Consider the following 21088-nt stretch of genomic DNA (forward strand, 5'->3'; position numbering starts at 1 on the left):
CGCCTTTCTCTTTCATTAGTTTGATATTGTAAGACAAAATGTTATAAATACAGCTGGAAGGGGATTTTTTTAATGGTTTTGATTTGAGGATGTATGACAAATAAAGTGACTATTTCAAAGTTTGATTACTTTCTATAGGCACTCTATATACACTTGTTCATATAGTAATAGTGTGTTACTAACAAGGCTGTACAATTACGCTGATAATATACATTGTTTAGATGTCACTTACTGAAATGATGTAGATCACGGGTGTCAAACTCAAATTCACAGTGGGCCAAACCTGAGATAAAGTCACGGGCCAAACTGAATATTTATTAAAAAATTAACTGCAACTGATATGTAATGTTCAACCTTTTTCATATTGTGACGATAAATGAAACAATACAACTGACGACATTTAACAGGGACTAGACATGACGAGGGGTACACGCAACTAATGATCCGCGCCGCTTTCAGCAACGCGGCTAACTTAAATACAATTAAGACAATGACAACATTAGGAACAGGTGAAGAAACAGGGGCAGACACGTGACAACAACAACAGCACATGGCCAAAAGTCCGGGCTGAATCATGACACATATGGAAACAAACTTTAGTTTTGCTTGAACACAGGATTTGGAACAACCAGAGCTTGATATTACAAACACATAAGAAATTAAATTTGAAATAAAAGACACATCAGTGGTGTTCATTTCTTATTTAAATAAATAAAATAAATGACGCCTCTCACTGTATCATTAAGTTCCTTTTTGAAGTGGATCTTTTTCAAAACCAACAACAAAACAACCAAAAATAATCATTTCATTCAATGAAAATCCAACTTTTCGACTAGTGCCTTCTTATGTTATATACTTTGGTTACAGACACGTTAGCTCCGTTAGCACACAAGACAAACAGGTCTGTCCTTTATACTCGTGAACAGATAATCTGCCTCCCAGCTGTCTTGAAAGCTCCTATTGTCCATCTTTCGTTTGGCCATTTTTGTGGAGGGTGGAGTTAACTTGCCCGATACACCTTGCCCGTGTCTGTAGCACGGTTGTTAACGACTGTCAACAGAGAATGAGGGGCGCTTGCTGTTCGTGACTACGCATCAATACAGTGGCAAGGCATTCTGGGATTTGTAGTATTAGCGGAGCATGCGGCTAGCCAGCTGTAATACACATTTGATATGATCTCGCGGGCCAAATATAATTACACCGGGGGCCCGAGTTTGACACCCCTGATGTAGATGATCAAATGTGCTACTTGTACATTCTTTATATATCGTACATTCTTTTCATATAAAAGTTTTTACCATGCTATTGTTGTTAACACTAAAGTTCCCTGCTATGTCACTATGTAAACATTATAGACCCAAGTGACCCAAGTGACCCAAGTGGTGCATCACTTAGTTCCTTTGGAACTAGTGGAGTCCACATATCACAGTCATGATGAGGGTTTGTGACATACCCTGATAGTGCACTCTGCCAGACCATATACGACCTCAGAAATCACTCATAGTGATGATACTGTTCTTTATTGAGGATGAGCATTGCTTAAAATTCTGCTATAGTTTTTCGAACGATGATGAAAAAATAGCTCAAAATCACCACAGCTTGAGGTGCAGTGAAGCAATATTCAGTCTGTAGAATCTGGTGAACTCTGTGATGCTGCTTGATAAATATCCAAAGTGAGAACTCTTGTAAGTTTGCTCATGAAGTGTCCATAATGCATATACAGTAGATGGTGCCTTTTAACCTGCATTGAGTTAGTATGAATTCTCCATTAACTGAATTCTCAGACCTGACCAGAATTGAGCACAATCTTAATTCAGTCACAGCATCACAAATTAAAGAGTAAATTACATAAGAAACAAAATAAGAATGCTATTTTAGTATCTTTTAATCTACTTCCTCAACTCCGTGGTGTAGATTTTGTTACTAAGACAAAATGAACTGTAAGGAAATCCAGCAACTGGTAAAGGAAATAGAAGCTGAAGTAGAACTGCATTTTGCAATGGCCTGATTTTTACATTTTAGAATAAATATATTAAATATACACATTTTATATCTTTCCTCTCATATCAGTAATAATTTAGATTTTCTAGTGAGATTTTCAGTCTTGTATGTTTCTTAATATTCATTCATTCATTTTCTACCGCTTATCCGAACTACCTCGGGTCACGGGGAGCCTGTGCCTATCTCAGGCGTCATCGGGCATCAAGGCAGGATACACCCTGGACGGAGTGCCAACCCATCGCAGGGCACACACACACACTGTCATTCACTCACGCAATCACACACTACGGACAATTTTCCAGAGATGCCAATCAACCTACCATGCATGTCTTTGGACCGGGGGAGGAAACCGGAGTACCCGGAGGAAACCCCCGAGGCACGGGGAGAACATGCAAACTCCACACACACAAGGTGGAGGCAGGAATCGAACCCCCAACCCTGGAGGTGTGAGGCGAACGTGCTAACCACTAAGCCACCGTGCCCCCTGTTTCTTAATAGAATGAAGCAAAATTATTTAAAAGGATTTAAAAATTAAATTATGAAATTAAGGATGACTAATATATAAATAGTATTAATACTATATAGTAATATTTACTATAATACTACTAGAATATTTCTTCTGGACTCACTAAATTACATACTTTAGACTTCATGATGAACCTTTAAATCATCAACTGTATCTAAATAGATATTGTTAATAGGCAAAAGTCATAATAATTCTAAAGCATTGATTAGTGTATAGAAAAATCTATTTGACCCGACACAGTAATGAACAGTTAGAAATGGCTCATCCTGTTCTCCACTGTTTATTTATTTATGGGTCTGTCAAAATCAGGTCAATATTGAATGGAGAGACATTAGTTAGGGACCACAGCTAAGTGCTGTTTTGGCTGTTACAGTGCTAAGAACGTTTAGCTTTTAAAGCGAGCTAGCATCTCAGAACGAATTATGCAGGAATAGAAGTGATTTTATCATTTTAGTTTATAGTTGGTCACAACAGTCCAGAGTAATGGAGAGAGTGGGAAAGAAGTAAAGAAGCGAGTGCAGGCAGGTTGAAGTGGGTGGAGAAAGGTGTCAGGAGTTCTGTGTGATAGGAAAATATCAGCAAGAATCAAGGGGAAGGTGTACAGGACAGTGGTGAGACCGGCCATGCTGTATGGTTTAGAGACAGTGTCACTGAAGAAGAGACAGGAGTCGGAGCAAGAAGTAGCCGAACTGAAGATGTTGAGGTTCTCTTTGGGAGTGACAAGATTGGACAGGATTAGGAACGAGTACATCAGAGGGACAGCCCATATTGGACGTTTGGGGGACAAAGTTAGGGAGGAAGATTAAGATGGTTTGGACATGTTCAGAGGAGTGAGAGTGAGTATATTGGTAGGAGAATGTTGGACATGGAGCTGCCAGGCAGGAGGCAAAGAGGAAGGCCAAAGAGGAGGTATATGGATGTAATTAATGAGGATTTGAAGCTAGTGGGTGCAAGTGTTAAGGATGCAGAAGATAGGGATAGGTGGAGAGAGATGATTCGCTGTGGCGACCCCTGAAGGGAAAAGCCGAAAGAAGAAGAAGAAGTTTATAGTTGGTCACAGTTCTGCTCCTTTTTATGTCTCACTTTTAAAGTCTAAAACTAACTGTTGAGGTGGTTACTGTCATGTCTGTAAAATACACCTTTCCTACCTGCTGCACTCTGGTTTCTTCAGAGCAGCTCCTGATTAAAAGTGTGCATTTGGTTATTGTAGTGCACCACTCTCCTCTTCTGTGCAGCCATATCAGCACATTCTGCTTGCCTCACACAGACAGGGCAGTATTTCTTACTTCTTTTTTCCAATAAATAAATGTGGTCACCACATAGGACATCTAGCATATTGTTTGAGGTTGGCATATAGCAGCATGGACACGGATTAACGAGCCTTATAGTCTTAATCTTTTTAGGTGTGATAAAAAATATTGGGTCTACTTCAACTACTACAACACATATATCCTGCAGGAGCAACAAAAAATTGGGGAGTTGGTAACGGCATTGGCCTAGTTATTGGAAGGTTGTAAGCACTGATTGTCTGCTGAGACCCTGAGCAAGGCCCTTAACCATCAACTACACAGTTATAGAGTATAAATGAAATACAAATATATATATATGTTTTTGGATAAGGCTGTCTGCCAAATGCTTAATCAGTGTACAGTATAGTGATTAATTAAAACGGTACCAGATATCACCTTCACATACTGTATAAAATGAACATCTTTACTTTTCTCAATACTATTTTATTTATAACTCCAACAATATTGTTTTCAGCTCCAACAAAAACTTCATATAAATATTGTGAGCCATATCAGAACAAATATCTCCAGTGCTCCAGGTTCCCTAAGTTTCAAAGCCAAAGTATAAAGGTGTTTTATTAGAATGTCTAATCTCCCTGTGACTTTTCTATATAGAAATGCTGTTTCAGAAATGTTCTCCTATTTCCAGAAATATTTGGGGAAAAATTTTAGCGAGCATGAAGCCATGCACAGTATATGCTATATATATAGACCTATACCTATAAACCCATAAACAACCCCTTAAACAACATTTTATTCTTGTCACTTTACGTGAAGCGATTATAGGTGCCTAAGTTTATTAATGTTTTTAACCACAAATTTGTGTATGTTATTCTCAACAGGATGATGAGGTGGTGTTGCAGTGTGTGGCCTGCATTCAGAAGGAGAATCGCAAGTTCTGTCTGTCTGCTGAGGGACTTGGCAATCGGCTTTGCTACTTGGAACTCACCTCAGAGGCCAAGGTAAACAAGGAGAAGCTAATTTGGCATATACTGTATATTGTCTGAGGAAGTGCACAACAGTAACAAGACTATCACAACAGGAAGGTTGGTATTGCAAACATAATATATAGGGCGGCGTTTTTTGCTGTCATGCTGAAAGGAGAAGGAGGTTGGTTATGAACATTGTGTGGCAATGTAGCGATGATGTCTGTGAAGTGAGACACACTTACTGCATCTGGTACAATCTGGATGTCAGGAATCTCCCCCTCATGCTGAGCGCTGCGAGCAAAGAATCAGTGCAGCCCGCAGAGATACGGTGCACTCTTCTGTGTGTGATTCATGTCCTGTCTTTGGTATTTTACCCTTTAATTAGTTTGTATATTTACATTTACATTTACATTTACATTTACAGCATTTGGCAGACGCCCTTATCCAGAGCGACGTACATATTTAAACCCCTGTGGGTCTTTGTTAAGTGCAAAGTTTCGTTCATTGTGTTCCTGCCTGTCAATACCAAAACTTATGATACTTTTTGTGCAATTTCAGTTCTCAAGCTTATTCTGGTACCTTGTTTATATGCTTTTGATTACCCTTGCCATCATGGTTTATAGCTCACCAGAATAGAAACCATTTGTTTCCTGATTTTCAGTTTTGATTCATGATTTGATCTTTTGATTCAGATTTTGATTCATTTGGATTCACCTGCCTCCTCTTTTGGGAAGTCGTGGCCTAATGGTTAGAGAGTCTGACTCCTAACCCTAAGGTTGGGGGTTCGAGTCTCGGGCCGACAATACCACGACTGAGGTGCCCTTGAGCAAGGCACCGAACCCCCCAACTCCGGCTGCCCACTGCTCCGGGTGTGTCTACGGTGTGTGTGTGTTCACTGCTGTGTGTGTGCACTTTGGATGGGTTAAACGCAGAGAACAAATTCTAAGTATGGGTGACCGTACTTAGCCGTATGTCACGTCACTTTCACTTTATATGAAATATCTTTTAATGCACCTGCATCCATCTCAACTCTCATCATTCCTTGACAATGGGTTTTAGTCATTAATTCTTTCATTTATCTTAAGTAACTGTTTTATCCTGTTCACTGATATAAATGACTCATTTAATTTACCTCTGCATTTCTGTTTTAGAAAATTCTAATACGTCATAAAAAAAAAAAAAAAAATCTGTTGTTTTTACAAAAAATCTAGCAGGTGTGGTTGCCAGAATAATTCAGTAAAAAAGACATTATAATGTACTGTAAACAACTTAACAGTTTAAAAACTTTACAGATTGACAGAATATTGTCCACACGGTTCTAGTGGAACACCTCAGTAAGTCTGAAATCCATGATGTCTAATGAAGGAAATTCTCTGGGCCTTGTAAATCTACCAAATAGCTAATGCATCTCCTTCAGTCTGACAAATTCATTCATCCAGCTGATGCTAGGTCAATCTGTTAATTATTATATCCTAAGGACTGTAGAATACATCTATATCACCTGCTTACTAGACAGGGAAGTGGTCCATTTTCCACATGTGTTTGTCATTTCTGAATCATTTGCACAGCCAGCATTAGACCTTGTGCAGGATTCCACTGAGACAATAGAAGCTAATAACCTAAAAAGAAAGTACACAAAGACGTAAGGCCTCCAGAATACTATAATGAGTTTTCGATGTACTCATCAGCTCATGGAGGGAAATGAGCTCATTTGACTTTGCAGTGGTAGCAAGTGAGTTAATAAAAACCTCCAAAGCTACTGGATAGACCTTTGACTATTTGCCTATGGGTGCTAACCAGGGTTAAACCTCATTAAACATTTCCAATACACGACAAGTAGGATTTTCTCAAACAGTAACTTCTTGCATAATGGTACAATGTATGTTATGCGTTAATGCAGTGTTACTCATTGCGCGGCTCGCGAGCCTCCTGCGGCTCGCCAAGCTTTAATATGCGGCTCGCATGGCTCTATCAGGACTCAGCCCGGATTATGGCCACGTGCCTTTTGTTTATGTTCCTCATCACGTGTCTGCCCCGTCTTTGTCTGCTTCCCCCGTTTCTACACACCTGATTCCTATTGTTATCATCATTGTCTATTTAACTGTGCCGCGTTGCCTTGTGCAGCGTGGAATCAACTGTTGTCTGGTCCTGTCTTTAGTCCGTGTCATGTTTTGTGTACTTCTGTTATTAAACCCCGTTTATTTGTCTATCCTGCATCTGGGTCCGTTTTATCCCGTGTTTGTGACAGGCAGTAAATAATACGATGATATGATCATGTGGTTAAAATTTATTTTCATTTAAATAACATTAAAAACAATCAGGGAAGCATAGAAAAACGAATGTGCTCTATTACAAATAATAATATATATTTATTATATATTATCTGACTCGTCACTGACTCACTGCGTTCTGCGCAATAGCCAGTTTTTGGCGGCCTGCCAGAAGCTAGTTTGTGTTTCATGCTTGTTAACAACTTGTGTTTACTGTACACACGGACTAAAAAATGGATCGATTTCTTATCAAACAATCCCGCGCACAAAATGAACAGCGACAAAGCAATGTGACTTGGCATACTTTGTGGTGAAAGTGGCTCTCCTATTGACTTCGTCCTATCAGTGTGGCTCGCATGAAAAAAATAGTGAAGACCACTAATGGTAATGGCACAATATCGGATTGCAAATTTTTTACCAGGGCAATTGTCTTGGGGAATGGGGTTATGATGCTCTGTAAATATCCCTATCAATATCCTATAGGATGAGTATACAGCCGCTATATGGAATAATGTATCTGCCTTGACATTCTTAGACCCATGGCAAAAAGAAAAAAGAAATTAAAGTGGAAGAAGGCCAATCTTCCAATGATGAGTGAATATATTCTTCTGTACTTGGCTCTTGGGAGCAGAGAAAATGTATATATGATATATGGGCTCCCTCCAACCAGTGTCTGAGCTCTTCCAAGCTCAGTTTAAACACCAACATCTTCAGAATTTTTACATTGTATTTGCTTTCTGCTGACATCATGTTTTTCCTTTCCTTTCCTTTCCTTTCCTTTCCTTTCCTTTCCTTTCCTTCAATTTCCTACAATTCCATGAAGCTACATTACTATATTATTATTATTATATTAATAATACAGTATATTACAAAAGTGACTTTGCTAAAATTATGAACGTAAGATAAAACCTAAAAAGACCTTAAAAAAGTGGTCGAAAGGATGAACACGATCAGTAATTTGATCATCCCTGTAGCCTCTTTAATTATTTGTTGTTCCTCCTCCTAAATGTTATTACTATATTCAAATTTCTTCCCCTTTTCATTCTCCAGACCCTGAATGAGATTTTATGCATTCAAATATTTTGACTTATACTAGAGATTTATCACCATTTAACTGTAACAGCACTGCAGCTAAGAAACATCGAGTCCTGTGTATTCAGAGTTTCAAACTGATGGCAGAAGAATTTGGAAAATCCAGCGTTAAGCTGATTCTCATAAAGTCTTATCCTCAAAGTCACAGTTGTAAACATGACTGCTTCCTTCTTCCATGAGAGAAATAGAGTGTCATGATGGCTTTGTTTCCAGGAGGGCCACTAAATGAACCGCGACCCATGTTTGCCAGAAATCCTCTAGAATTCAACCACCCAGATCATGAGTTCTAACTAATACTATTTTTGTGTGCCGTCTGCATCAGACGTTCAGCCATGGTTAGTGGGCATGACGTCTGAGGCTGTGACTACCAAAGTAGTTCAAAGTAGTAGATTTTTTTTATAGGATTACTAATATCAAAAAAATCCATTTGACATGTCGTGTCTATAACAGGGTGGAGCTTGATGGTATTCTTAGACTCTGACCTAGTATACTAGCAACAGGATATGTTTCTGAGGTTCTTTTCTCTCAGCAACAGTGAGAGCATACAGTATATTGAATATGACTACAGGGGGAGTAGTGCTGGCTAATAGTGATGGCTGACATGTTAAATAAAGTTAAAATATTGGGGGTTTGAAGGGTTTGAATTGTAAACTTTTACGCATCTGAATTTTTAAATCTTCCTGGAACTTTAATAGCACAAATAGACACTGTATTTTAAATGAATAATTCAAATTTAGTTCCTTGGGGCTGAACGTTTGGTTCCCAAAGTGTGAACATTTGTCAACTGTAGAGTGTTAAAGGTAGGGTCTCCGATGTTTGAAAGCCAATGTTGACATCACCAAAACAAACACACCCCTAACCCAAATGGGTCCCACCCCTGTATTGATAGCTCCGCCCACACATACATACGTAACCCAGGCAACTAATGGAAAGAAATGTGTCTTTCTCATAGCTGAAGGGAAGAACAATACGATTGCAGATAAACAAACAAGCAAAAATGACACACAAGCATAATCATGCAAAGGACGGCATATATTAGTTCTGTGTAACAAAGCAAAACCAACGTTACTCACCTATCGAGAAGGAAAAAAGCGCCTCGGCGTCTTAAGTAAAGTTGAATTTCCCGAGTCAATAACTCCTGAGCTAAACGCTGTTACTACACAAAACGTGGTTGTAGCTGCCTCTCTACATTACTACGATAGAAAAGAGGTGTTATTTGTGTAGTAACAGCGTTTACACTCTCTCCACCGCATATTGACAAGCCCCGCCCCTTTTTTCTGCTCATTGGCTACACGTTTGTTTTGATTATTGTTTTGATTTTTGTTTATTATTCGGTCCGACTCAGTTTTCTGAAGCATTTCTCAAAAATCGGAGACCCTACCTTTAAGCCCAATAAATAAAGTCTTTTGTATAGGGTTAAACAATATTTTAATTATTAATTATTTTAATTATTAAGCACTTCAGATGGTTTCAGGCACTCCATAACAGAGTATGTCATCCACTGAGGCTTGGTGATTGTTGCCTGTAGCCATGACCGTAACCTGGCATTACTGTATCCCTTAGATTGTCTGATGTTTGTATTTTAGATACAGATAAAATTAGGGTGAATAGTATATTAATAATAAAACTTTCATTTTAAACATGTTTGCTGTAGTGAAATAAGTGCAATAATTACAATAGACTGGAACGTTTGATACTGAGTGTGAGAGTTAGCAGTGAACTTGTTATATAATTTCATAAGCATGCTTTAAGGCGTGTTTAAGCATGATTTAATAAACAAATAACTCTTAAACCGGTATATCACAATGGCACATCTTTATTTCAATATTTTAAAGAAATCAAACCAATAATGCTTCTACAGTCTTAGTCCATGTCTAAGAGGTTACGAGCTTTCCAGTCATACTGTATGCTCGCTCTCCTTTGGTAACTTTGCTACCATCCGTGTGTAGTTTCCTAATAATGACAAATAACATACAGCTTCACAATGCATGACACTAGTGGATCTGTCAAATTGATGTTATACAGTTACCTCTTCTGTATGTCAATTGATAACTATAAGGTCAGTGGATTAGAAAAGCCGATTCTTCAACGATTAGTAACACCGATATATATCTCTAAATTCAGTCATACATACTGTAAGTAGTGTTGATCTGATTAAAATTTCCATGAATGCTCTATCATCTTATTCAGTTTGACAAGACACATTTGTGAGTAATATAATGCTGCAGTTACTCTTATTCAGACTAAATGAAAGTATACCATCCCTATTTTAAATTCCAAATGGCTCATTATGAAGTGTGTAGGCACCACATATACGCTTCTCCAGATGTTAGGACATCAAGGCCAAGTTTTTTTTTTTGTTTGTTTTTTTTGCTATACACCGAAGATAAACATGAAATGATTTTCTATATAGGAAAACCAATGAAATCATAACTGAGAAAGGGATATGTGATCAAATATAAGCATAATTTACTTTAATTTGTTTTATTTTTGTTTTTAATGACTCGTTCTGATGTCATTTTGATGTCATGATGAAGTTTCTTCTGATTAATCTGGATGCATTCTTCTGTAAATTGGCACATATGAATTTCTGCTTTAGTTTATCCTTATTATCAAGAAATGCAGTCTTCACAGGTGAAACCCATGGCTCAAATCAAGAGTAGACGTTCAGAGCTATTAACTGTTGAAACAATCATCCTAACAACAACAGACACCTGGCAGTCTGTTGTTCCAATATTTTTGCTTATTTAAAAAAGATTCGTTTTAAATAAAAGGAGCCATGTTGTTACATTGGCGAGTGCATTGATGACTTGACTGTCTCCAAGACAATCACCACATGCTCCAACCAGAAACTGTGATGACTGCAAAGGTGCATGTGAAGTCTAGAGTCTCCACTTTTAGAGAACTGGACAAGTCAGCCTTAAGAACAGCAAGGGCCAAACTGTCCCGAGCCATCAGAGAGGCAAAGCATGCACACAGAGAATTCACAGTCACTTCCTGGATGTCGGTGATACCCGGTGCATGTGAGACATATTTATTTATCTATTCTGGGCCTGGTTACATTATCTTGAGTTTTTGATTCTTGTATGGGGCTTTGTTGGATGTGTCTTTTGTTATACATGACCCTGTGTAATTTTGTATGTTGAAAGGAATAAACCTTCTCATTTTTCATCATTTACATTTACATTTACAGCATTTGGCAGACGCCCTTATCCAGAGCGACGTACATAAGTGCTTAAATCTCTAACATTGAATACATTAATGCTGGCTCACTAAGTTACATACTTAAGATACCATGAAGTTTAAAACATTTGTTCAAAGTTACAATGAAAAAGTGTCAAAGGTGTTTTATTTTTTATTCATTTATTTTTTTTTTAAATGCAAAAGATAAGGAAAGAAGTGCTAGTTGAAGTGTTTCCGGAATCATCTGTCCTGCTTGTTCTTGGCCTCAACTACCACGGGGCTGTCACAACCAGACTGTGCAATAGTTTCTTCTCTCAAACCATCAGGGTTCTCAACAAACAGAACTTAACTATACCTGTGTAAACTGCACTGAACTGTACAAATCAATCACTCACTCAGTTACTGTTTTTACACACTACAATGCTGTTTGCACAACACATTTCAACACCTCATGTAACTACGTAGGTTTGTATGTGTTTACAATTGTGGCACAATGTACTTCATAATACAGTACGCACGCCGGTGAACTCTATATTGAGTACTTTGTGTATTTTGTCTTGTATAGTCTGTTTCTGGTATTCTATCATCTTTAGGCCCTTGTCTGTTGTTTTTGTCTTTTCTGATTACCATTTTTATCTTGCTTCTTATCTCACTTATATCCTGCTTTCTTCCTGCATGTTACAGTTAAACACAGTTACAAGGTAACACAGTACGTTTTGAGTAAGTGAACAATTTATAAGTAGTTAAATAGGATAAAAAGTTTTGAAACAAGATTTGATAGTGGCATGCTCCAGTGTATTCAAAGTGTGTACTAGTGAAGAAAGAGGACACTGTTATTTGTGCTCCATTTATCTTACCGCAGGTTCATGGCTCATGTCTTACCTCAAACTGTCAGCCTGCTGTGTTGGCCTCTTTACATCTCATGCCAAATCTTCTATCAGACTCTTCTTTGTTCTGGACTCACCTGCTGTGTCATTTAGTGATCATTTGACCTTTTTAATTATAGAACATTTTCCAGAGCATAAATTAAATAGATTTGGACTAACCAGCATTATTTATTGAAACCCTGCAATATATAAAAAATCCCAATCTTTGTTTACTCATTTTCTACCGCTTATCCGAACTACCACGGGTCACGGGGAGCCTGTGCCTATCTCAGGCGTCATCGGGCATCAAGGCAGGATACACCCTGGACGGAGTGCCAACCCATCGTAGGGCACACACACACTCTCATTCACTCACGCAATCACACACTACGGACAATTTTCCAGAGATGCCAATCAACCTACCATGCATGTCTTTGGACCGGGAGAGGAAACCGGAGTACCCGGAGGAAACCCCCGAGGCACGGGGAGAACATGCAAACTTCACACACGCAAGGTGGAGGCGGGAATCGAACCCCCAACCCTGGAGGTGTGAGGCGAACGTGCTAACCACTAAGCCACCGTGCCCCCCGCTAGGATATTTAAGATTACATTTTTTACAACTGATATTTTAAATTTTAATAAGGATTTTCACGGTGCATAATGCCGGATTATCACCATTTAAACATGGATCGAGGAATGGTTCACGTTAGGAACGTCAAATTAGGAGTAGGGTTGCAACCATTTTTTTGGATTAGCACTGCTTTTGTAGAGGTGTACAGTATTGATGTGGTGTTAGAATGTTAGGACTAGATGCTTAGCAATAGACACCCAATCATTAACTGAAATGTGCTTGCCTCATATCATGGGGAAAACCAGGATGTAACAACAGAACAAAAAGTCTTAGCAGTGTCAGAGAACAAAACACTGAACATCACAGACGTGTGCGCAGTAGCGAGGGGAAAATACCTGACATCTAAAAATTAGAGTAGGTCTGATATCAGATTACGCAGGATTCTGTGCATTTAAGTGTGAATCTATGAGAATGTGTGTGTTCAGGTGTGAGCTGAGATCTATCTCACACTCATACTCAGTATTCCTGGGATAGGCTCCAAATCTATTGTCACCCTCTATTGTGATCAGGATAAAGTGCGCGATGAAGATGAATAAATGAACACCAGCCCTCCCTAATCCTAATCCAAGGCCTAATCCTGGTGTCATCAGGTCCAGATATTGCTGGCTCTTGTAAATTTATAGGTTAAATAACTTAATTGTAATGAATTTGTTTAACATTAGTTATCGAATAAGTCATAATGACTTGAAGATCTAAGAACTAATTAAATAAATTCAGACATTAAGGGGTTAATTAAAACGTAGAGAAATAATTTACCATTAAAAAGAGGTCCCAATTAAACCCAAAATAGGAACATGCTGCTCCTTCCTTGAGATTCCTATTTAAAAAATCTATAAGGTTTGCTCTTGTGAACAGTTTTCACAACACGCTTGGCATGTGTCTATAAATGTTTTGCCGATGCAGCATATTTTGTTCACGTCATAATCCATAAACATAATTAGAGGCAGGTTGTGTTACTTTGAACGTAATCACATGCATGATGAAACATTTTATGAATTAAATACGTGAATTAATACGTTATACGGACAACCTAAAATGATACCATAAACAACATTAACTTGCATTACGCCTGTTACTATGACGTCTTCATATAAAGTGATGTTTCTTAAATGTAGCCTTATACTATGAATGCTGCCTCTCAGTCATTTTGTATAGAGAAGGAGCCAGAAGATGGAGGTTGAGACAGATGCAAAAAAAATTTAAAAATAAACGTAGACATATCAGACACGCACCCATCTCTGATTTAAGCACCTTTTTATCCACACGGCTAAGTGTTGGAGGAGGTTTTTGCTCTCTTTTTTATGTCCCACACATCATCCATTTGAGCTTTTATGCATGATATCACGGCCTGGCACTGGCAGATAGACGTTTTGAAAAGTAGCTGTGTGTGAGTTCATAGGTTGGGCCAGAATCTACTTCATGGCTGAAAAATTCTAGTCAGTCATAAAAAGAAAAGGAAAGCTTGTCTAGAACATCCTACTTCAGCATATCAAGAACAGCAACGTTACCTATTCCATATTAAATAGTTTTCAAAAGAGCCAGATAAGAGAGAAGGTTTGTATCTGGTGAATTCAGGTACAGCAGGTAAGGGGGTTTTTACACCTGGTCACTTCATGCGTTTTCTGTGATCCGATAGCTATCCGATCGTAAAAAGACCAGGTCTAAATGCCCTCCGAAACGGTTTCGAGACAGATATAAATCCGATCGCTCAAACCACTTCAGGAGGTGGTCTGGGACGCATTTCAGATGAAACTGGACAGGTATAAATGCATGTGGTTGTTCAAGCCACATACATCAGCGCTATACTCCTCCCAAACGGAAGTACGTCACTCGCAGGTGAAACACGAGTCGTGCATCGCGCATGTTTTCCCATCAGTGCTGGCTCCGATCTTTCACCCAGGCGTCTCGTTTGGTCTTAAAATGCACTGCTAATGCAGCAAACAGTAAATGCTGTTTTTTGTAGCAACCGCATGTGTTCCATTTCAATTACCCCGGAAATGAGGTAAAATATATTTGCATTTTGGGCGGGAGTAGAAAGATCGGATTGATATCCGATTCGCCGAGACGCATTTATGTGGCCTAATGTAAATGGAACAGTTTTAACAAATCAGATAGCTATCGGATCAGTGAAAACACATGAAGTGACCAGGTGTAAAAAGGCCCAAAGATGTGTTCATCAAGTATGTATAAATGATATCAATAATTATAACTGCAAGTGCAATTTGTCATAAATTTCTCCGTTAAGCACATAGCACATTGTTAGCATTTCTAACCTTTCTCTGGTGTGTCTGGAGGCATTGAGGATCATTGCTGAGCCCAAACCTGTTCCCATGTGACAATGCACCTGACATGGTTTGACATAGATTGACATGGTTTGCGAAGGTTGGAGCGGAAGAAATTGAGTGGTTTTATACAAAACCTCAACCTCAAGCCCTCTGAAACACTTTTTGGAAAAATTGGAAGGCTAAATGCACCCCAGGCCTCCTCACCCCACATCAGTGCTTTGCTACACTTAATACCCTTGTGGCTGAATAAGCAAATCTCCATGGAGCCGTGCTCCAAAAGAGTCTCACAATGTGATTCAAAAACGAGTAGGAAGTGTGGAGGCTCGCGCTTTGAATGACTTCAGCACATCTGTGGCAACAAAGCATCATTAGTTTCTCACACTGCTGTGATGTGATCTTCTTCCACTCATCTTCTAGCCTCTTCCACAATTTGCTAAATATAGTTTTTTTTAGCAATAAATTTGTTGCCAAGGATTTTCTAGAGATTTTCATTCGGGGTTTGAACTCAGAACTCAGAAGTTATTTAATTAGTTTTAGGGATGCTTACTGCAGCAGGAGTTGTGCCAACAACTCCAATCAAGCCCAAGCAGTTCAAGCAATTACCAAATTTAAGCACTTCCTTGAAGCTACAATCATTGAAATAATGAAATGTCCAGTCCAGATTGGAGTCGTGATCTAAACCCGGTTAAAAAGCTCTGGAAAATCCTTGGCAACAAAGTTTTATGCAATGAAATTATTTATTTATTGACGTAATGTTGGTGTACAACTGTACAAGAGTTTTTAGTGCCATGTTGCAATTAGATTGAAGATATTTGTATGATAATTTCTTAATATGGAGGCACGGTGGCTTAGTGGTTAGCACGTTCGCCTCACACCTCAAGGGTTGGAGGTTCGATTCCCGCCTCCACCTTGTGTGTGTGAAGTTTGCAATTCTCCCCTTGCCTTGGGGGTTTCCTCCGGGTACTCCGGTTTCTTCCCCCGGTCCAAAGACATGCATGGTAGGTTGATTGGCATCTCTGGAAAATTGTCCGTAGTGTGTGATTGCGTGAGTGAATGAGAGTGTGTGTGTGTGCCCTGCGATGGGTTGGCACTCCAGGGTGTATCCTGCCTTGATGCCCGATGACACCTGAGATAGGCACAGGCTCCCCGTGACCCGAGGTAGTTCGGATAAGCGGTAGAAAATGAGTGAGCGAGAATTTCTTAATATAGCTTTTTTCAGCTGCTTTGCCAAAAAGACAAATCACTAAATAAAATGTGATTTTTAATAAAATGTGATCTGTCACAGCTTAGACTCTAGTGTAGTGAGAACACAAGCCAGGAAATGACCCAGGTCGATCCGTAAATCTATTTACTGTAGCACTCAGGGTCACAAAGAACGTGGAGACTATTATAGGGGATTCAGGGCCCAAGGTGGGGGGGGTGCCAACCTATCTAAGGGCATCATACACACTCACACTCATTCACTCATCAGCCTACAACACATGTCTTTGGACTGGGGGAGAAAACAAGAGAACCTGGAGATGAGCAAGAGTATTAGTAAGCAAGAGTATTAGAGTATTAGTAAAGTGCTATAACCTGCAATTGTGTTTTAATGTAGACTTAGGAACGAGTACATCAGAGGGACAGCCCATGTTGGATTAAGATGGTTTGGACATGTTCAGAGGAGGGAGAGTGAGTATATTGGTAGGAGAGTGTTGGACATGGAGCTGCCAGGCAGGAGGCAAAGAGGAAGGCCAAAGAGGAGGTATATGGATGTAATTAATGAGGATATGAAGCTAGTGGGTGCAAGTGTTAAGGATGCAGAAGATAGGGATAGGTGGAGAGAGTTGTTGTGGCGACCCCTGAAGGGAAAACCAAAAGAAGAAGAAAAAGATGTAGCCAGGATGTGGTAGCCTAGTGGTTAAGGTGTTGGGCTACCAATCGGAAGGTTGTGGGTTTGATTCCTATGTCTGCCAAGCTGCCACTGCTGGGCCTCTGAGCAAGGTCCTTAACCCTCAACTGCTCAGTTGTATAAAAATGTAAGTTGCTCTGGATAAGGGTGTCTTCTGTAAATGTATACACCAGTGTTTCAAATGCTTTCTCTGCTCCCAACACACCCCAATTTATCAGCTAATGAACAGTGTTGAAGTGGATGTGTTAGATATAAGCAACGATGTGCAGAATTAAGTTTTCTCTAACCCCAGACCCACACATACGGGTTACCCAAATGTGTGTGCGTGTGTGTGTGTGTGTGTGTGTGTGTGTGTGTGTGTGTGTGTGTGTGTGTGTGTGGACAATTACAGCACTTTCCATAATTTCATGCCATAGTTAGTTATTGTAGTGGCTGCAGAATTCTTTTTGGCCTTAAATGTAACTAACTACTCTCTCTCTCTCTCTCTCTCTCTCTCTCTCTTTCTTTCTTTCTTTCTTTCTGTCTCTCAGTATGTCCCTCCAGATCTGTGCATTTGTAACTTTGTGCTGGAACAGTCACTGTCTGTTCGGGCCCTGCAGGAGATGCTGGCTAAAAGCGGGGAGAATAATGAAGTGAGTACACAACATCCATTCGTTCACACTTCTACATTTATCGCCAGAAGTCTTTTAGAGTTTTCATAATGATAGTATCATTAAACCTTTGTAAGTCTTTCCTACTTCATTCTTGTAATTCTAATTACTATGTATTATTAATTGTTTTATTGGTAACCAATTACAATTATTTAGTTTATTTATTGATTAAAGCTATTGTATTGGTATTTACTTTACTTCAACATTCTAAGTCTTGTCTTGTGCCATTTATTACATTCTGTATATTACACACATAAGGTAGGAATACATATTCCTTCATCCAAGTCTACCAAATATGTAGTATTTTCCAAAACAAGACATTAACAAAGAACTCATTCACACTAAAAATGTAAAAAAAAAAAAAAAATTCTATTACCTTATCTTTTACCTATTATATATTGTGTTTAAATCCTCAACAGCTGTGACAGAACCTATTAGACCTTTAGCTAATGTTCATTTGTCATGACTAAAGTTTGCCCTGGCCTGACATTATCAATTAACTGCATAGATTTTACCTTCAAGATATGAGCTAACTAATATTTTACTATTGATTTTGTTCAACTGTGTTGTGATCTGCTATACACTGTTTTTACTTATTATGCATGAATATCACCAAGCTGTTGAGTTGTAGAACATTAATATCGAAATAGCTGAAAGAGGCGTAACACATAACCTCAAAAGGGAATGGAGAGATAAGAAAGGGAGCATTATTATTATTATTATTATTATTATTATTATTATTATTATTATTATTATTATTATTATTATTATTATATAACATTTTTATATACTAAAAACATACTGACAATGAGTTCTTCCAGAAGATCCCCTTTGTTGTACCCACTTTATGGAGCTCAGTGGGACATATTTACTGTCTTATATTGTGTTAATTACATCTATATAATCCATTATTTTCTGTTAGTTTGTTATTTTCTGTAGTTGTGCATTGGTAATATGCGTTGGTGATAATGTAGCTTCTGTAAAACAAGGACAAAAACAAGTCCAATCTTTACATAGTAATGTTTAACAACACAGTTTATAACAAAAAGGATTAAAAAAAAAAATCCAAAGCTTTATTTTTGCATACATCTCTAATCCTTATGTCAGCTACAACCTGTTTAGTGAGGTGGAACAACACAATAACACCTGGTGGTGTGAAATCAATTTAATCTTTGCATAACGGTTCAATACGCATGAATAAAATCGAGCTTCACGTTTCTGCAGATATTGTCAGTTTTTATAGCAGCTCAAATCTGGCAACAACAAATATCATCTTTGACAAAAAAAAAAAATACTGAAAACCTATTTTTTGAGAGTCATTTCTCGAACAACGTGTTATATATATAAACCCCAGTGCCTGGTGTTGTTTTTTTGAAACTGATGACCTTCGGCCACATCACGTGGGCAGTGATATTTCCTTCTATCTGCCTTTGTGTCAGTCTTTGTAGCACGCTCTAGAGAGAGGAACTCTGTATTAGCTGACACAGTCAAATGTGCTGCGTTTAAGTCATGCTGATGGCACTCTGGAACTCTGACAGCTGGGGCTTCAGAATATGTTTTGACCAATTATCATTGATCTAATTTATTTTTTTTTTCTTTCCAAAGCTTTACCAGATGTTAGGGTACTAAGGACCATTACACTGTTTAAACATGATTTCTATTACAGACACACAGGACATGAACACTGGACACTTTAAAAGGAACAGCTGGACTCCTGCTTAGTGCAGTTATCCAAACAGCTAATCATATGGCAGCAGTGCAGTACATAAAGCCATGCAGATGCAGATCAGGCATGTCATGCACAAGAATGGGGAAAGGGGTGAGCTCAGTGATTTTATCCATGACATGGATGTTGGTGGCAAATGGGTTGGTTTTAGTATTTCAGAAACTGCTGGTCTCTATAATTTATAGAAAAAAACGGCATATAGCGATTAGCAGTTTTTAGGATGAAAATGCCTGGTTGATGAGGGAGGTGATCCAAATGTCACCCTGTCACCTTTTATCAGTGGTTCTTTTCCACTTGTGCCCACTGTACGCTGTTCTCGGCTTACAATCCAATGTGGTGTTCTGCTGTTATAGGCCATTCTTCTTCAGGTTCAACAGGTTGAGGGTTCTGAGATGCTTTTGTAAAGAGTGGTTATTTTTAGTTACTGTAGATCTAACTCATAAATGTACCTCGATTCAGTATCTGTTTCTGTACCTACATGAGAATGTTTGCTTTGTGATGCTGATAAGTGATTAGATAATTAAACGAGTTAGCCGGTGTTGCTGATGGAGTGATTACTGAGTGCGTACAAACATGTACACAGACTGAACACTATACTATGAATTTGCTCTTAAAACAGCCTGAATTCTTTGTGACATGGATTCCTAAAGATGGTGGAAACGTTCCTTTTGAGATTGTGGTCCATGGGGAAATGCATGCATCACATAATTTCTGCAGATTTCAGAGGTCCACTTCATGCTGGGAAATGTACCACATCCCAAAAGTGTTCTAATGGATTTAAATATGGTGACTGCAAAGGCCATTAAAAGTTCTCATTGTCATGTTCATGAAACCAGTTTGAGATGACTATTGCTATGTGACACGGTGCATTATAATGCTGGAAGCCTCACCAGAAATCATGATTTATCAGACCAGTCATTTCTCCAGTTGTCAACTGTCTTCAACTGTCCAGTTTTGGTGAGCATTTACCCACTGCAGCCTCAGCTTTCTGTTCTTAGCTGACTAAAGTGGAACCTTATTTGGATTCTGCTGTTGTAGCCCATCCTTCTTATAGTTTAAAGGCAGGGTCTCAGATTTTTGAGAAATGCTTCAGAAAACTGAGTCGGGTCGAATAATAATAAAAAAACAAAAACAAAATTCAAAACAAACGTGTAGCCAATGAGCAGAAAGGGGCGGGGCTTGTCAATATGTGTGGAGAGAGTGTTCGGTGCGCATGTGTGACATTAGCAGAAAGCAGTTTTAACATTGAAATGGAGGATAAAAACAAAGAAAGAAAGCTAAGAAAGGCTTACGATAAGGTAAGAAGTAGGACGTGTTAATATAGGATCAGCTTTCCAGCGCTGGAGAGAACTGAAGGAGCAGGAAGTTGGCCGCATATTCACAGATTGGAGTTTCCCGAGTCAATAACTCCTGAGCTAAACACTGTTACTACACAAATAACACCTCTTTTCTATCGTAGTAATGTAGAGACGCAGCTACAACCGTGTTTTGTGTAGTAACAGCGTTTAGCTCAGGAGTTATTGACTCGGGGAATTCAACTTTACTTAAGACGCCGAGACGCTTTTTTCCTTCTCGATAGGTGAGTAACGTTGGTTTTGCTTTGTTACACAGAACTAATATATGCCGTCCTTTGCATGATTATGCTTGTGTGTCATTTTTGCTTGTTTGTTTATCTGCAATCGTATTGTTCTTCCCTTCAGCTATGATAAAGACATTCATTTCCATTAGTTGCCTGGGTTACGTATGTAT

The 21088-nt window shown here is 38.8% G+C and overlaps 1 protein-coding gene across 1 annotated transcript in view; it reads left to right on the forward strand.

Moving 5' to 3' along the window:
- LOC132852817 (ryanodine receptor 3) overlaps positions 1 to 21088 on the forward strand; it is a 177375-nt gene that overhangs the window by 35328 nt on the left and 120959 nt on the right. Inside the window, exons 2-3 of the mRNA XM_060880264.1 lie at positions 4659 to 4778; positions 17494 to 17595. Of these exons, the coding sequence (XP_060736247.1) occupies positions 4659 to 4778; positions 17494 to 17595 (222 nt within the window). The remainder of the gene's footprint in view (positions 1 to 4658; positions 4779 to 17493; positions 17596 to 21088) is intronic.

Source organism: Tachysurus vachellii, chromosome 10 (assembly GCF_030014155.1).
Source record: "Tachysurus vachellii isolate PV-2020 chromosome 10, HZAU_Pvac_v1, whole genome shotgun sequence".
Taxonomy (NCBI): Eukaryota; Metazoa; Chordata; class Actinopteri; order Siluriformes; family Bagridae; genus Tachysurus; species Tachysurus vachellii.